We start from the raw sequence: 17,042 nt of genomic DNA on the forward strand, positions 1-17,042 counted from the left end.
CACACACACACACACACACACACACACACACACACACACACACACACACACACACACACACACAGAGTTTACTCCACAGTAGCTGAAGGAAACACCTCCTGGACACAAACCTTTCATGAATCTTTGGTTAATGATCAGGTGTTTGACGCTCCGCTTCTGCTGTTTGTAGAAACGGTTGTTGGAAAGTGATGAAAGCGTCGCCGTGAGGAAGCAGCTGAGTTTTCCTAACATGGTCTGCAGCCTGCAGCCTGCGTGGCACTAATGACCCCTCATACATCAGAGACCACCGCACTACAGCAACACAGCGACCCGCATCAGCAGCTTCCTCCCTCCCGGTGTGCTTCATCCTCTCTGCACGGCCGGCGCTCAGAGTCCCATCACAGCTGGAATCCAGTCGTTTTCATCAGATCCAGAGCCGGAACAGCATGGAGCTCCCCTGCTGCAGACCACCGGCGCTTCTCCTGCTCCTCGTCTTCCTCCCAGGTACAAACATTTTCAGATACTTTTCCGGTGAATTCATGTGATGCCGCAGAGCGGTTCTTCCATCAGAAACGTGAAGGATGTCAGTGGTAGGGTATAATTTCATCCCCTTTTAACTTCTGCAGAACTAAATATTATTTGTTAAAAGTAAATGTGGAGATTATTTTCTGTTCGGTTCATGTTTAACAGAATGTCTGGAAATAATGAAATACGCCAAAATAAAATGGAAAACACTCAGTTCAGCAACAGATCTGTTGAAGAAATGTATAAATATTGTATAAATGTATAAATATTCCCTAAAAATACAGCTTTTATTCAGTATTCTTCTGTTGCTTGACCTCATTTGTTCATTTTTGGGAATATTTGTTGTACAGTAAAGTAACATTCAGGAGAAATCAGGAATAAACAGATTGATGCAAAGAAGATCTAAAGTCATCAAATTAAAAGCAGTTTATTCTGATTTTATTTGTTTTATTTAGTTTTAAGACTTGAAAATCTTCCAGTTTAAAAACATGTAGTTGGTTATGATTTGGCTTTTATTTACATTTCATGCTGAAAACATTAAAAACAGTGTCATCAGGTCCCATTTTACTCCCAGTAGATGATAAACAACATGTCAGAGGATGAAACTGATATTTTATCATCACATGGAGAATATAAGCCGACTTGAATCGGATGCAGCAACACGTCTGTAAACGTTGGAACAGGAGCAAAGAAGGCTGGAAAAGTCAAACTGGAGGAGCATTAGAGTCCGAAACAACGGGTCGGTAACATATCTGGGTATGAAAAGGAGCATTTCAGAGAGGCAGAGTCTCCTGGATGGAAAGATGGACAGAGCTTCATCAGTTTGAGACAAAAGGAGTGTAAAAGTTGTGGAGATCCCACCTTCTACAGTGGATAATATAAAATGTTTAGGGAATCTGAAGGAATCTCTGTATATTGGGGGGAGCTGGGTACTGGTGATATTTTGCATTAAAAGCAGACGTGATTTAGGAATTATTTCCCCAGACTTTTCAGACCCATGAGTGGGTTCATGTTCATCCTTGTGCTGCTGGTTTTCTTTCTTATAAAACCTGAACACCAGCCTGTCCTGCTGATAAAGATCTGACATTAAGTCGATGGTTGGAAGCAGACCAGATGTCAGGTACACCAGAATCCAGATAAAAGGAGGAGTAACCTCAACATAGTCCAATATGGACCATCCAAACACCTTCATGGTGAAAACCCTGCAGCTTCATCTGCAGTGTAAAGTATTTTATATGGACTTAGAGGTCCGTGAAGCACAACACAAGTTATTTCATTCAATCATGATTGATTATGAGATTTTTTCATCTTTAATCTCCTTCCTTCCTGCAGATGTTTTAGACCTCTTCTGTTGATGGAAGGAGGATCAGATTCTGATTCTGTTCGAGTTTAGCGGTAAATTCGGGTTAAAGTTTAGATAAAAGATGGCTCACTTGCTCCAACTTTGGTTTATGCTACATTCAGGTACTGAAAGTTTCCAACTGTCATCATATCAGAGCTTTACTCTGTGAAACAATGCAAGCTGGAGTCCGACTTCAAGCCAGATGGCGAGCTTTCAGACCTGGCACCAACGCTTTAACTCCTCGGGGAGATGAACAACAGCTGACTCATCTGTTCACCGAACCGTGGAGACATTTGTACCCTGAAGTGAGATAAAACAAAGTCGAGATGCAGGTCGATTCACACAAAGACTTCAAGATTCTTCCAATACAAAGAAAATTAGCATCATTTACAGGTTTAGATTTAGTTTAAGCTCATTACTGCAGAACCTGATTGTATCATGGAGATTCTTCTGGTCCTGGCTAGATGTTAGGTTACATTAATATAACATTCATTAGGAGCTTTATGCATATCAGGACCAGTATCCATTTCAGTGGAACCCTGTTTATTCATTAAGATATCTCCATGAACAGAGATCTGGCAGGTTTTAAGATATTATTTCTCTAAAAACATTTTACACTAATTGAATCAGAGTTAAAACAATTAAAGGTTAATGAAAATGGTATCATAAAGGTTGATGAGTATGGTATCATAAAGGCTGATGAGTATGGTATCATAAAGGCTGATGAGTATGGTATCATAAAGGCTGATGAGTATGGTATCATAAAGGCTGATGAGTATGGTATCATAAAGGCTGATGAGTATGGTATCATAAAGGCTGATGAGTATGGTATCATAAAGGCTGATGAGTATGGTATCATAAAGGCTGATGAGTATGGTATCATTAAGGCTGATGAGTATGGTATCATAGGGGTTAATGAGTATGGTATCATAAAGGCTGATGAGTATGGTATCATTAAGGCTGATGAGTATGGTATCATAAAGGTTGATGAGTATGGTATCATAAAGGCTGATGAGTATGGTATCATAAAGGCTGATGAGTATGGTATCATAAAGGCTGATGAGTATGGTATCATAAAGGCTGATGAGTATGGTATCATAAAGGTTGATGAGTATGGTATCATAAAGGCTGATGAGTATGGTATCATAAAGGCTGATGAGTATGGTATCATAAAGGTTGATGAGTATGGTATCATAGGAGTTAATGAGTATGGTATCATAAAGGCTGATGAGTATGGTATCATAAAGGCTGATGAGTATGGTATCATAGGGGTTATTGAGTATGGTATCATAAAGGCTGATGAGTATGGTATCATAAAGGCTGATGAGTATGGTATCATAAAGGCTGATGAGTATGGTATCATAAAGGCTGATGAGTATGGTATCATAAAGGTTGATGAGTATGGTATCATAGGGGTTAATGAGTATGGTATCATAAAGGCTGATGAGTATGGTATCATAAAGGCTGATGAGTATGGTATAATAAAGGCTGATGAGTATGGTACCATAAAGGCTGATGAGTATGGTATCATAAAGGCTGATGAGTATGGTATCATAGGGGTTAATGAGTATGGTATCATAAAGGCTGATGAGTATGGTATCATAAAGGCTGATGAGTATGGTATCATAAAGGCTGATGAGTATGGTACCATAAAGGCTGATGAGTATGGTACCATAAAGGCTGATGAGTATGGTATCATAAAGGCTGATGAGTATGGTACCATAAAGGCTGATGAGTATGGTATCATAAAGGCTGATGAGTATGGTATCATAAAGGCTGATGAGTATGGTATCATAAAGGCTGATGAGTATGGTATCATAAAGGCTGATGAGTATGGTATCATAAAGGCTGATGAGTATGGTATCATAAAGGTTGATGAGTATGGTATCGTAGGGGTTGATAGGTCCGGTACAAAGGTTTATTGGACAGTTTAGATTTAGGGATGATTGAAGTTTTCCAGAAAAAAACTTCTAACTAGCATGAACGGAATTTTAGATGTCCTATAACTTGTCGTAGCTGTAGAGAATACTCTAGTTGGTCCTTCAGGGGGATTTATGTCTATGAATGATGAGGTAATGATGAGTCCTATAGGTGTTCGGATGGGATAAGTCGTGACTGAGGAGGTTTTTTACTTTGCTCTTGAGGTGGTCCATACCAGTAGGTAGTCATATCATCCTACAGTCATGCAACTTGCTGCTGCATTCAGGGACATCAGTTCATTCCACATTTAGAGCAGAACGGTATGTTTGTACAGACAGAAATATGAAATCAGATTTTATTCTGACAACGAGCCTGAAATGAAACTGAAACGACTGTTTGATCCTGTTAATGAGAAAACTTTTTTCTGTTAAGTTGATTAACTTCCCCGTTTCCATTTTAGCACAGAGCATGTTTCCACTCAAACCCTGCTGCCTTCAAGTCTCTCCAGCTGTGTTTGAGTTCAGTAATAAATTATTGTCTTCATATCTGAAGGTCATCAAACTGACAGCAGCCTCGTGCGCTTCCTTTTTTGTGCAAGGTATCTGCAACCCGAGTGTGTTATTAACATCTCCAGTTGCACCACGATGATGGAGACATATGTAACTAACTCTCACAGCCTCAGCTCCACAGATCAGTCCCGCTGAGTCATAAAAAAGTAAATATTAGTCATAAAACCAGTTTGTTTTTAAGAATTCGGATTCAGACTAACTTCAGTCAACGCAGTAGGGAACTGATGCATTAAAGTTAACATAGAAAACAGAAAAATAAAGTGAAATTAAGAAGTAAATGAATTAGCCAATAATGCTATATTTGTCCAGTTACAAGCGTAATTTGGTCCGTTTTTTAGCTTAGTTATCCATCAGTCGATGCAGAAAATTGAGCAATACCACCAGAAACCAGTGGGGGCTGTGTTGAGTTGTACAGCTGACCCGTAACCAGTGAAACAAACTAACCATAGAAGGAGAAGTGAAGGAAGAAGACGACACAGAACCGGGAGAGGAACAGCAAAAAAAACTTTGAGGTTTTCTTCTTCTGGTGTTTTTGGATGGTTGTAAACAGCTCAATAGTGGTGAACTCCAAACATGGAATTTAACTCTGAACTCAGCGCTGCCCTCTAGTGGATGGACTGACTTAACCATGGTAACATTAAAGACGTGGACGTATGAGAACGGAGACGTACGACATCGTTTGAAATGAGCATTCATGTGAAACAAAGCAGAAGTAGACGCCTAGGTGCATCAAACAAAGAAAGATATAACATCTATCTATCTATCTATCTATCTATCTATCTATCTATCTATCTATCTATCTATCTATCTATCTATCTATCTATCTATCTATCTATCTATCTATCTATCTATCCATCTATCCATCTTCCAACACTGTAAAAGGTTAATATTTACTTCAGTTCTTTACAGATATTCTGTCTTTTCAACACCAGATAACTTATCCTGATTTTCTGTTTTATTTAATCGTTTGAAATGTCTTCAGCTCCAGTTTCAGTCCAGTTTTGATCTTTTACATTTTGCAAACTTTAAATTACTGGAGTCTGAAAACGAGGTCAAACAAACAAACTCGCGTGATGATGAATAAAATCTGCTTTTAAATGCAGCAGTTTACCGACAGCTTCTCTGTTTGACTGTGATGGATTCATCAGAGCCACGACATCCTCCTCCTCCTCCTCCTCCTCTTCCTCTTCCTCTTCCTCCTCCTCCTCCTCCTCCTCCTCCTCTGTCATTAACTGTAAACAGGATTTAAAGGAATTATCAGTCAGACGCTTTGTGATTAAAGCTGAGGTGATTAGCAGGTTAATTAAGCTGGGAAATGGGGTTTATGAGTGTGTGTGTGTGTGTGTGTGTGTGTGTGTGTGTGTGTGTGTGTGTGTGTGTGTGTGTGTGTGTGTGTGTGTGTGTGTTGTTTCAGCTGCAGGATGTTCTGCTGCTGATAAGAATGAGCAGAGAAACACTAAATATCCAACTCACATAACGTGCACATATGGTGAGATGTTCTTCAAATAAAGAATAATTTATTATTTATTGTTATTAAAAAGGTAAAAATTAGCAAAAATTTTGAAAAATAAAATGTTTTTCTGAACTTCTGAAAAACGTTTAAATAACAGAAAAGATTTTGGACAAACAGATGAAACTTCCTGAAACTGTTGATAAAACAAACTTCTAAGACCAGAAATATGAAAGGAACCTCATCAGAAACAGTTTCCATGGAAACGTGGTCGTCATGGAGCCAGAAAAGACTGCGGTCACATGACCCAAGAACTGGGCTGAAGATCTGTAGAAACAGGTCTAATGGAGGGACGGATCCCCTCCAGAACCTGGACCTCAACAGGTCTGATGTAGGGACGGATCCCCTCCAGAACCTGGACCTCAACAGGTCTGATGTAGGGATGGATCCCCACCAGAACCTGGACCTCAACAGGTCTGATGTAGGGATGGATCCCCTCCAGAACCTGGACCTCAACAGGTCTGATGTAGGGACGGATCCCCTCCAGAACTTGGACCTCAACAGGTCTGATGTAGGGACGGATCCCCTCCAGAACCTGGACCTCAACAGGTCTGATGTAGGGACGGATCCCCTCCAGAACCTGGACCTCAACAGGTCTGATGTAGGGACGGATCCCCTCCAGAACTTGGACCTCAACAGGTCTGATGTAGGGACGGATCCCCTCCAGAACTTGGACCTCAACAGGTCTGATGTAGGGACGGATCCCCTCCAGAACCTGGACCTCAACAGGTCTGATGTAGGGACGGATCCCCTCCAGAACTTGGACCTCAACAGGTCTGATGTAGGGACGGATCCCCTCCAGAACCTGGACCTCAACAGGTCTGATGTAGGGACGGATCCCCTCCAGAACTTGGACCTCAACAGGTCTGATGTAGGGACGGATCCCCTCCAGAACCTGGACCTCAACAGGTCTGATGTAGGGACGGATCCCCTCCAGAACTTGGACCTCAACAGGTCTGATGTAGGGACGGATCCCCTCCAGAACCTGGACCTCAACAGGTCTGATGTAGGGACGGATCCCCTCCAGAACCTGGACCTCAACAGGTCTGATGTAGGGACGGATCCCCTCCAGAACTTGGACCTCAACAGGTCTGATGTAGGGACGGATCCCCTCCAGAACTTGGACTTTGGCATTATTGAAGCAGAGTGAGATCATCTGGAGAAGAAGAACTTGGAGAACTTGGAAAGTCCTTCAACCTGGAGGTTGGCTCCTGGAGAACTGCTCCTGGAGCATTTTAACAGCAGGTGTATCATGTACAGTAATTCAGTTTCGGAGACTCATTTCGTCCCTTTATGGCACAGGTGTCAAACTCCAGTCCTAGAGGGCCAGTTTCCTGCTGGTGTCTCCATCCTCCAACACACCTGACCAACATTCATAAATAAGTTGACGAGAAGCTGCTGGATCCATTTGATTTGAATCAGCTGTGTTGGTAAAGAGAAACAACAAAAACCTGCAGGAAACCGGCCCTTGAGGACTGGAGTTTGACACCCCTGCTTTATGGTAAAAACTTTGCTGTTTTCAGTGACCTGATTCTTGTCTGCTGCCCCCTGCTGGTTCCACTTTGCACTACAATAATTCTGACTGGAAGAAATGGTAAAAACAAACTAAACTTACACTGGTTCAGACTCGAATTCTGGATTAATTTTTCAGTTTAAAACCCCCAGTTGGGTTTTCAGACTATTAGTGTGGTAAAACAAAAAAAACAAAAAAAAACTGTCACAATCAATAATAAATCTGTGATAAAAGTACAAAACCGTCTTTTGGACAAATTATATGAAGTTAGAAGTTGGTCTTTAAAGAAGAGCAATGCTGTAAATCAGACCCATGAAAGCACCTTCAGAAGTTGGATTTGGCCGACAGTCCATCTGCGCCATGACGAAGCTGAAGCCTCATCTTCACTCAGCCTGATAACAGCTGGCAGTTCAGACCAAGTTCAGAGACCATATAAGCAGAAAATCTGCAGGTCTCTCGGGCAGCATTTCCAAGCTTTCACCACAGCCGGTTGTGTCCATGAAAAATAGATCCATAATGATGTTTTTATTTCTATTGTTAAATCATCATTCATCCCTTTAGTCCCATCAACGCTTCCAGTTAATTTCTTCTACCTTTATTATGTCGTCTGTCTGTTCTGACTTTGTCCAGGAATAAGTCTTTGGCAAATTTTAGAGATTTGGAGGAAAAACATTGCTGTTCCACAACACCATGGTCGTTTTCATTTACAGATATTTTCTTCTGTCTTTCTGGAACCTCTAGATCTTATAATGGAGCCATGTTCAGCCTTGATTGAGGTAAAAATGAGACATTCTTGGTTCCACTGGTTTTTATTCTACAGTAAATGGACATGAAATTGGGTGAGATTGAGGGAGAAACATGCAGCGGAGACCTCAGATAAGCCCTCAAAGAGCTTCAAACACGAGAACTTCAACAAGCTGACCTTAACAACATCTCATAATAATACGTAATAATTCAAGATTTATTACTTTGAAGAATAAACATGAATGACTATAATGTTTATTGTTAGTTAGTCTCTGCACATGTGCAGTTCTGTGAAGGTCAGAAGTTGCATCTCCTCCCCATCAGACAGAACATCATCAGCTCTGCTGCCTTCGCCTCTAAAACGATAAAACTCCAGTTAGCGAAGACGGTAAGGTCTTAACCTCCTCGATCACAGGACCGCTGAGACGCAGGAAGGAAGCAAAGGTGTGTAGTATGAATATGCCAGTGTCTGACGGTGCTGTTGATGGACAGTTTGGGTCATCTCCTCTGTCAGTCAAGTCGTTATGCTTTCACACAACCAGCCAAAATGACACAGAAACTGGCAAATAAAAAGCACTACAGAACAGCTTTTCTTCTTCTTCTGGTGTTTTTGGATGAATGTAATCTGTGACACTGCCTTACCGCCACCGATTGGAAACGCAGCAGGAACTCTGAACTCAGCACTGCCCCCTAGTGGATGAACTGACTTAACAACCATGGCAGCGTAAAGAAGCATGGAAGACGGACGATGGAGACGTATGGTAATGAAATGGACGTCCTCACTTGCGTATGTAAAGGAGCAGAAATGGACCTTTAGTCTGATAAAGACCGTTCAAAGCTTTGTAAAACAAATTATGAGTAAAAGATCCAGAATTCTGATGAAGCTCAAAGCTCCATGTGTCCCAACATCCAGAGGATACTGGTACATGTACAGACAGAACGGTGGCAGCAGCCCTCGAACAGCTTCATCTTCTACATCTTACCAGCTAATAAAAATGCAGGGTAGAAGAAAGAGATTAATTGATCTGACATCCGTAACATGATAAACATGAACCCTGCAAAGTGACGAGGGGTGCGTCATTCTGCGTGTGTGCTTGGCCTTTACGAGAAGCATGACTTTGTTTATCTGTTTTTAGGAGGAGTTTGTCTCTGCAGATGAAAATCTCTGTTTTTTTTCCCCTGGAAGGGCAGAAATAAAACCCATTCATCGCTAAACTAATGAGCACATCTCTTCGTCTTCGCAGCTTGCTTCTCTGCTCATGGTCGCTATGCCCAGGCCCTGCTCAGCAACTTGTTCTCCAACTACACCAACGCTCTGCGGCCGGTGGAGGACACCGACTATATCATCAACGTCACGCTGCAGATCACCCTCTCCCAGATCATAGACATGGTAACCCAAACAAGACCAGCAGATTCTGGGCTTGATGCTGTTTGAGCACCGAGCTGATCTGTGCGTTGCCTCATCAGGATGAACGGAACCAGATTCTGACCACCTACCTGTGGATCCGCCAGGTGTGGATGGATGCCTACCTCACCTGGAAGAAGGAGGACTACGACGGCCTGGACACCATCCGCATACCCAGCAGCTACGTGTGGAGGCCTGACATCGTTCTGTACAACAGGTATGTGGAGCCTCCATCTGAACTCTGTTGTCTCACCTTTCATGTGACTTCCTCCTCTTTCGCTCCACAGTGCAGACGATGAGTTCTCCAGCTCCATGGAGACAAACGTTGTCCTCCGTCATGATGGACAGGTCATGTGGGACCAGCCGGCCATCACTAAAAGCTCCTGCTCCGTGGACGTGGCCTTCTTCCCCTTTGACGTGCAGCAGTGTCACCTGACCTTCGGCTCCTGGACCCACAACGGCAACCAGATGGACCTCTTCAACGCTTTGGACAGTGCAGATCTGGCCGACTTTGTCCCCAACGTGGAATGGGAGGTGAGTTCTCCATGCCAGCGACTTGTTCTCCATCCTGCAATGAGTGTTACGACATTTTTTTCTCTGTCTCATCAGACTGCGTCGTCTAGTGGCGCGACCCGGGGTTACATGACCTTTTTTCCCCTCAAGCCCCCTATGATCCTAATGTATCTCTGTTCTTATCTGTTATAAGGCAGCGCTGGTAGAAAAAAAAACTGGCTGCGTGGCCGAAGCTTTAGTTTGGTTCTGTATGATTCTTTTGTCATCAATGTTACATGTCTGTATGTCAAACCTTGGATGAGCTGGATGAGCTTTGAATTTCCCCTCTGGGATAAATGAAGTATCTTTGATTTGATCTCCTGCCTCACCAGGTTCTGGGAATGCCAGCCAAGAAGAACGTCATCCTGTATGGCTGCTGCTCAGACCCGTATCCAGACATCACCTTCACGCTCCACCTGAAGAGACGAGCCTCCTTCTACATCTTCAACCTCCTCATCCCCTGCATGATGATCTCCTTCCTGGCCCCGCTGGGCTTCTACCTGCCGGCGGACTCGGGTGAAAAGGTTTCTCTGGGCGTGACGGTGCTGCTGGCCCTCACTGTGTTTCAGCTGCTGGTGGCTGAGAGCATGCCGCCATCAGAGAGCGTCCCTCTGATAGGTGAGAACAGACCCACCTTGTTACACATAAAAATCCTTCTGTTTTCTTTTGTTTCTATTAAACAAAACCAAATGTAGGTTCTGCTGCAGCGAATCCGGTTTCCACTGTGGTCCAGCAGCTTCCTTTTGGGAATCCTGATTGTTTTAGTCTTTAGAAGAATCGGTGTCCAACAGTCCACGGTTTTGTGTGATTCTCCTCTTCATGATGATGCAACACATATTTTCATTAGAAGATAAACCTCAGAAAGCAAACAAAATTCGGCCCAAATATGCCCCTCATCTGCCATTGTGTTTGGCCAAACTTAGAATGTATATAAAGAAATGGGCGGAGCTTCTGTGACTTCACCAGTAGGTTTCTGAAGAGCTCAATTTGAAGCTTATTGGGCGGTTCCTACCATCACCATCTTGGCAGTGTTATGGGCTTCGTCTCTCCTGGAAAATACAAAAACCAGCTAACAGAGGTAGGTGGGCTAAAGCTAAAATACGCTGTTAACAGGCTAAAAACGGTGGTTTTTCTACATTTCTCCATCTTGAAGCGGGGTATTGGGTACCTGTCAATCAAAAGGACACGCCTCTTAATATGCCAAATTTTGAGATGAAATTACTTCTAAACAGGGGATTTAAAAAAAAATAAAAAATCCACCCACAGTTGTCATGAAGGTAAACCTGGACCTATTAAACCTAAAATGTTTTTGTACCAACATTAAACATGTTTATTTCTGCTGTAAACATGTTTATTTCTGCTGTAAACATGTTTATTTATGCTGTAAACATGTTTATTTCTGCTGTAAACACGTGTATTTCTGCTGTAAGCATGTTTATGTCTGCTGTGAAGTTGGTCTTTTTAACATGGGAGTCTATGGGGATTTGCTCTGTTCTGCAGCCCCTTGTGGATGAAGGGGGAACTGCAGCTTTTGGCTTTTGCCGCTTGGAGCCAAAAGAGCCCGGATTCGGCCAAATGTGTCTGCCATCTTGGATGTAGATGGCAGGCAGGACAGTGAAACTCTGAGTGTTTGAAGCCACGATGTTGGAAGTCGTATATAATGAGTTGAAAACTGGTTTTTTTCTCAAAAACTCCAAAATCCATCTCTGCATCACTGGTAACTTCAAAACATGTCCTCCATGGACACCAGTGTCCTCTGTACAACGCAGCTTCTTTGATAACAACCTGGAGGTTTTCTGCAGCAGCAGCAGCGTGTGAACGTCCAGGTTCTTCTCCATCAAATACACTTTGGTAAATCTAAGACTCCTTTTTCTGCTTTTTAATTTATTCTTCATTTTCCTGATGTGGAGTGATCCCAGGATCAAAGTCGTGATTTTCTTATGTGGTCATCTGAAGGGGGAAAACCATGTCTTTGAGCAAATAAAAACAAAAATGCTTGGGACTCTGTAAATACTTTGTACATTGAGCAAAAATAAACAGAAGTTTAAAATCTAAGAGTCCAACAGGTCTGGTTTTAATGGTGGAACAGGTTGATAGTGGACTCTGAGTCTCAGCTGGCAAACGTGTTGTCCTGAGATCTTCAGGAGTTTGAGAGGATTTAGATTACGGCTGAGAAGAACACATTAACCTGGGATGTGACATGTTCCTCCCGTCAGAGCGGGAGTGGAAGAATGTTGAGGATGTGCTGAGGTGCAGTTCAGCCGCAGAGCTTCTCTTTGCTTTTGTAACGTAGCAGATTTTAGTCGAGGTCGTATGTTTGTTGGCGCTGCAATGAGCAGAAGGTCTGCAGGTCTATAAGTTCTGTCAGCAGGTATTTACAATGCAACGATCGCAGCTCAGGGATCAATGATCTCTCAGCGGTTGGGGGCTTGTAGGGCTGCTTGCTCGCTGCAGAAACAGAACAGAACAACCGAATCTCAGATGTTTTTCTGGTAGAAAACAGAGGAACAAGGCAGGACATTTGGCTTGTGACAGGAAGTCACGTGAAGGCACGATGCACAAACATCACTTGGTTTGTAGGTTTTTCAGGAACACAAGATCGATGTTTACTTTCACCTGAAAACATCCAAGCTCCCACTCGACGTATTTGGTGATTTTGGTTGAAAGGGCTTGTTAATCGGGGCCGTGTGGTGCTTGTTGACCTGTCCTCTTGCTCTCACGGCTACAAGAAACAGAAAAAATTGTTTTGGTTCAGTGAATTCATCGTCCATGAGGAGCTCCATCTGGCTTTAACCGTGGCAGGGCGGGTTGTGGTGGTGCTGGTGTCCCTGTCTTTAAACGCCACGTATGTTTTACACATTTGTTTCATTTGTTTTGAATGTTGTGCAGCGCTGTCATTCTTTGTTGTGCTGGTTTTGGCCTTGTTCCTCGTGTTCCTGGCTGATGAGTGACTATATATGTGGCAGTTTGTACGTCTTGTTTGAGTCAGTGGATTTAAGTCAGCAGCCATAATTACTTTGCTGTCCATGGCTCGGGGCTTTGCGTCCAGCAGCAGAAATTCCACGGAGGAACTGGTTGATGCATTGATCCAGGTGAATTTGCCACAGAAGATGTGATGACATGATCTTTTATTTGTTTGACTGAAGTCCAGCTGTGTCCATGAAAGCTACTGGGGAAGGTCTGTTGCTGAGAAAATACCAAGTAAACTTTGCTTAAATATTCGTCTCCTTGGAGACCATCTTTTCAATATTTTAGCTCAAACAACTAAATTTACGCCTTTAAATGTTTGTTTTCTTTTGCACCAGGAAAGTACTACATCGCCACCATGACGATGGTCACTGCCTCCACAGCTCTCACCATCTTCATCATGAACATCCACCACTGTGGTTCTGAAGCCCGGCCCGTCCCGAAGTGGGCCGAACGCTTTGTCCTCAACTACCTCGCCCGAATCTGCTTCGTCAGCGAGGTGAGCGAGAGCTGCCTCAGAGGGGCTCCGTCCAGGAAACAAGCCATGGCGCAGGAAGGATCTGACATCCCACCGGACAGCGGCGCCACCCAGGGAACAAACTGGGATGTGAACGGAAGGGTGTGGAAAGGAAAGGTGGATGTGGACGGAGCGGGACCATCTCTGAAGGTGGAGAATGATGTAACCAAGCAGATGGCATGGAAAGAGGATCTGTTCATCACCGTCGACCACTCAGAGGCGAAAGGAGCTGCCAGTGGAAGCGGCGAGCAAGTTGGCGACCCGAATGGGGCCGGTACTGGAGGAGGAAGCGAGCGTGCGGAGGAGAAGAAAGGCATTGGAGGTGCAGTTGGGGAGAACGTGAAGGAGATCTTGCTGAGAACGCAATGCGTTTGCCAGCACCAGCATCTGCATAGGAACGTTGAGTACATCGCCAACTCGTACCTGGATCAGCGAACGGGTCAGGTGCGCGTTGGGGAGTGGAGGAAGGTTGCCAAGGTAATGGATCGCTTCTTCATGTGGCTCTTCTTCATCATGTTCTTCCTCATGAGCATCCTCATCCTGGGAAAAGCCATCTGATGGAGCCTGGGAGGTGGACTGTGTAGAAGATGTGGACGTAGCCTCCTCATCCTTTGGTTTGTGGACAAATTCAAGGCTTGAGCAGCTTCTCGTCATTCTAATCACCATCTTTGTTCCAAAAATGATCAAAATGGGAAACTAAAGAGTTGCTTTGATTAGCTAAAAACATGCATGCCCACCGGATGTTACCAGTACCGTAACTAATATTATCCGTTGTTGATTACTGACATTTTGACAAACCACAACAACTGAACATCCAAGTACTTTTTACCTCAAACAACAAAAAGGATCATAACATAAATAAGATCTAAAAACAAGAACATTTTGACATAAATGTGCACCGTGGCAGGAGCGCACATCGTTGTACCTTCAGGAGGCTCATGAATCATGGAGGCATCTCCTCCTCAATTTTCCATGAATAATCACAACAAATATGGAGATTTCAAACCATCTAAAAACCTAAGCAGGAAAACGAGGTAGGAAATCAGATGGATGGGGTGTAGCTTTGGAATGGTTCTCACCTGGAGGCTGCATCCATCTTTTAAACACAGTCTACTTACTGCCACTGGTTTCATGCAGATTTAATCGTTCCAGTCAACATCAAGTCAGTCGTTCGTTTTCCGGCGATGAGCAGAACAAGGTGGTTTTGGGATTTAGTTCATTTTCTTTAAAAAATAAACAAAAAAGAAGGAAATTAAAACCTGAAATTACAAAAATAGAACAAAAGTCGGACTGATTTCATCAGTTGGAGAAGAAGAAAGACGATAAAGTCACTTTCAACACCAGTTTGGCTCCAACTCAGCCCAGTTTCACCTGTTGGGTTTAAGGCCGATGTCGTAACGTTGTGGACGATGTCAGGAACAGTGTCGACGCCGTCTGTCTTTACAGGGTGGAGTTAGTGTCTGGTGGACAGTTTCGTTTCACAGTAAAACTCCACCTTCCTGCTACGCATCGGCCGATTGGCAATGGAATGTATCTCGATGTAGCACAAGCCAATCAGTTATGATTCGTAAATCCTAAAAGCATAAATTTTCATAATAATTACACGTCACGGCTGTAAAGGATCCGGACCAAAAGTGTCCTGGTGGAAAAAAGTCTCAAACGGTGGCCTATCTGGTGGCGTTTGCATGTTCTCTCTGTGTATGCGTGGGTTCTCCAGCCTGGTAACAACCCCTCCCAGACTGATGAAACAGCTGTGTAGGGGTCAGAACAGGATGCGGTTTTTGTGTTTCTGCAGGTAAAAACTAGAAGGGCGTGTTCAGGGTCCTGCAGGTCCCAATCTGACCCAGAACGGTGGACATAGACACGATGCTGATTGGCTGAAAGAAGCAGCATGAAGGACTTTCAACTCCTGCTCCGGAGGTGAAAGTAGTTGATGTGAGGGGAAACCGAAAGAAAATAAGGTGTGTTATTGATGGTTGGTCCTTAAATCCAGCTGATGAAGCCTAGTTTCTGCTCATCATCTGAACACATGACTTCATTTGCTTTCATTTGTGACACACGTGTGTGTGTGTGTGTGTGTGTGTGTATTAAAACATCTTTTCTCACAATTTGACAGTTTAGGCATTTTTCTACACCTGTTCACACGAATTAATCCGAGTGTTTTATAATCTCTGCAGGTACAAGTAAAACATGGATAAAATCGGCATAATGAACGAACCGTCTCTCAGATGTTTCAAACAGGAAACAATTTGTGTTGTTATTGATGATTTGCTTCATGTCCTGATCAGGTTTTCACTACGTCGATTCAGATCAGCTCACTGCATGAGATTTCAGTGTGACGTCTTCACAGCAAGAGGAAACTGTGATGACTGATCACATTTTGGTTTGTTAAAATAAAGATTGAACATCATCAAATCTGCTGTTTCCATAAGATCGTTATTTCAGTTTGTGACCTGATGCTTTGATGCTTTGAAAATGTCATCCTCATAATGAAGTCAGTCTATCTGCAACCTCGAGGTCAATAAAATACTTTTAGAGTCTCAGTAAAGATAAATGGTTCGTTCTTAGCTCAAAGCAAAGCCTACGAACACTCAGGAGTTCTCTTGACGTTGCGGTAACGTATTGTGTCATTTCCTGTTTCCCTAGCGTGTGTCACTGCGGATTGCAACGAGTCGTTGGCTCCTTTAACTTCTTTCTAACTTCTATCTATTGTTAACCAACCACTCATTTTAGCGCACAATATCTTCCCAAACCACTGTTCTATATATTGCCTTTATTTTGGGGATCTTTGGCTTTCTGTTTACTGACTTAAACAGCTCAAGCACTCGGTTTTAGCATGGCTGCTAGCTCTCTTCCCACACCCCGGTCCCCTGCCTCTTCTTGCTCGGTGAGTCGGATGTTTAGCTACTCCTCCGCCTCCTTTAGTGATAACGGTAGGTGTATTAAGTGTAGCAGCTTGGCAGCCTTGGAGGCGAGGCTCTGTGAGTTAGAAGCCCAGCTCCGCACTCAGTTAGGGAAGCAGTTAGTCAGCAAGCCCCCATTAGCCAGTGCGGAGCTACCAGCCAGGGCAGCTAGCCCACCTAGCCGTCCCTCAGCAGTTCCCGCGCAGCCGGGAGCCGAGGTGGGCTGGACGACGGTCAGGCGGAAGCGTAGCCCCAAACCAAAACCCACTGGCCACCACCGACCTGTTCACGTTTCTAACAGATTTTCACCGCTCGGCGACACACCCGCTGAGGCAGAAACCCTGATTATAGGTAGTTCCATAGTCAGAAACGTGGCTCTAGAGACACCGGGGACCATAGTCAAATGCATTCCTGGGGCCAGAGCGGGCCACGTCGAATCGTATTTGAAACTGCTGGCTAAGGCTAAACGTAAATACCGTAAGATTGTAATTCAGGTCGGCGGTAACGACACCCGGTTACGCCAATCGGAGGTCACTAAAATTAATGTTGCTTCGGTGTGTAACTTTGCCAAGAGCATGTCGGACTCCGTAGTTTTC

General features: G+C 43.7%; 1 protein-coding gene across 1 annotated transcript; it reads left to right on the forward strand.

Annotated features, from left to right (window-relative positions):
- Positions 1 to 261: 261 nt before the first annotated feature.
- LOC306761350 (uncharacterized protein) lies at positions 262 to 14,101 on the forward strand (the record flags this gene model as incomplete). The annotated part of the gene is made up of 9 exons (XM_079247475.1): positions 262 to 483; positions 2,518 to 3,754; positions 4,227 to 4,364; positions 5,618 to 5,707; positions 9,347 to 9,492; positions 9,570 to 9,724; positions 9,795 to 10,041; positions 10,392 to 10,677; positions 13,365 to 14,101. The coding sequence occupies 9 exons, from the start codon at positions 262 to 264 to the stop codon at positions 14,099 to 14,101; spliced, it is 3,258 nt and encodes a 1,085-aa protein (XP_079103601.1).
- Between the last annotated feature and the right edge of the window lie 2,941 nt (positions 14,102 to 17,042).

Source organism: Telmatherina bonti, assembly GCF_933228915.1.
Source record: "Telmatherina bonti genome assembly, chromosome: 10".
In the NCBI taxonomy this organism is placed as follows: Eukaryota; Metazoa; Chordata; class Actinopteri; order Atheriniformes; family Telmatherinidae; genus Telmatherina; species Telmatherina bonti.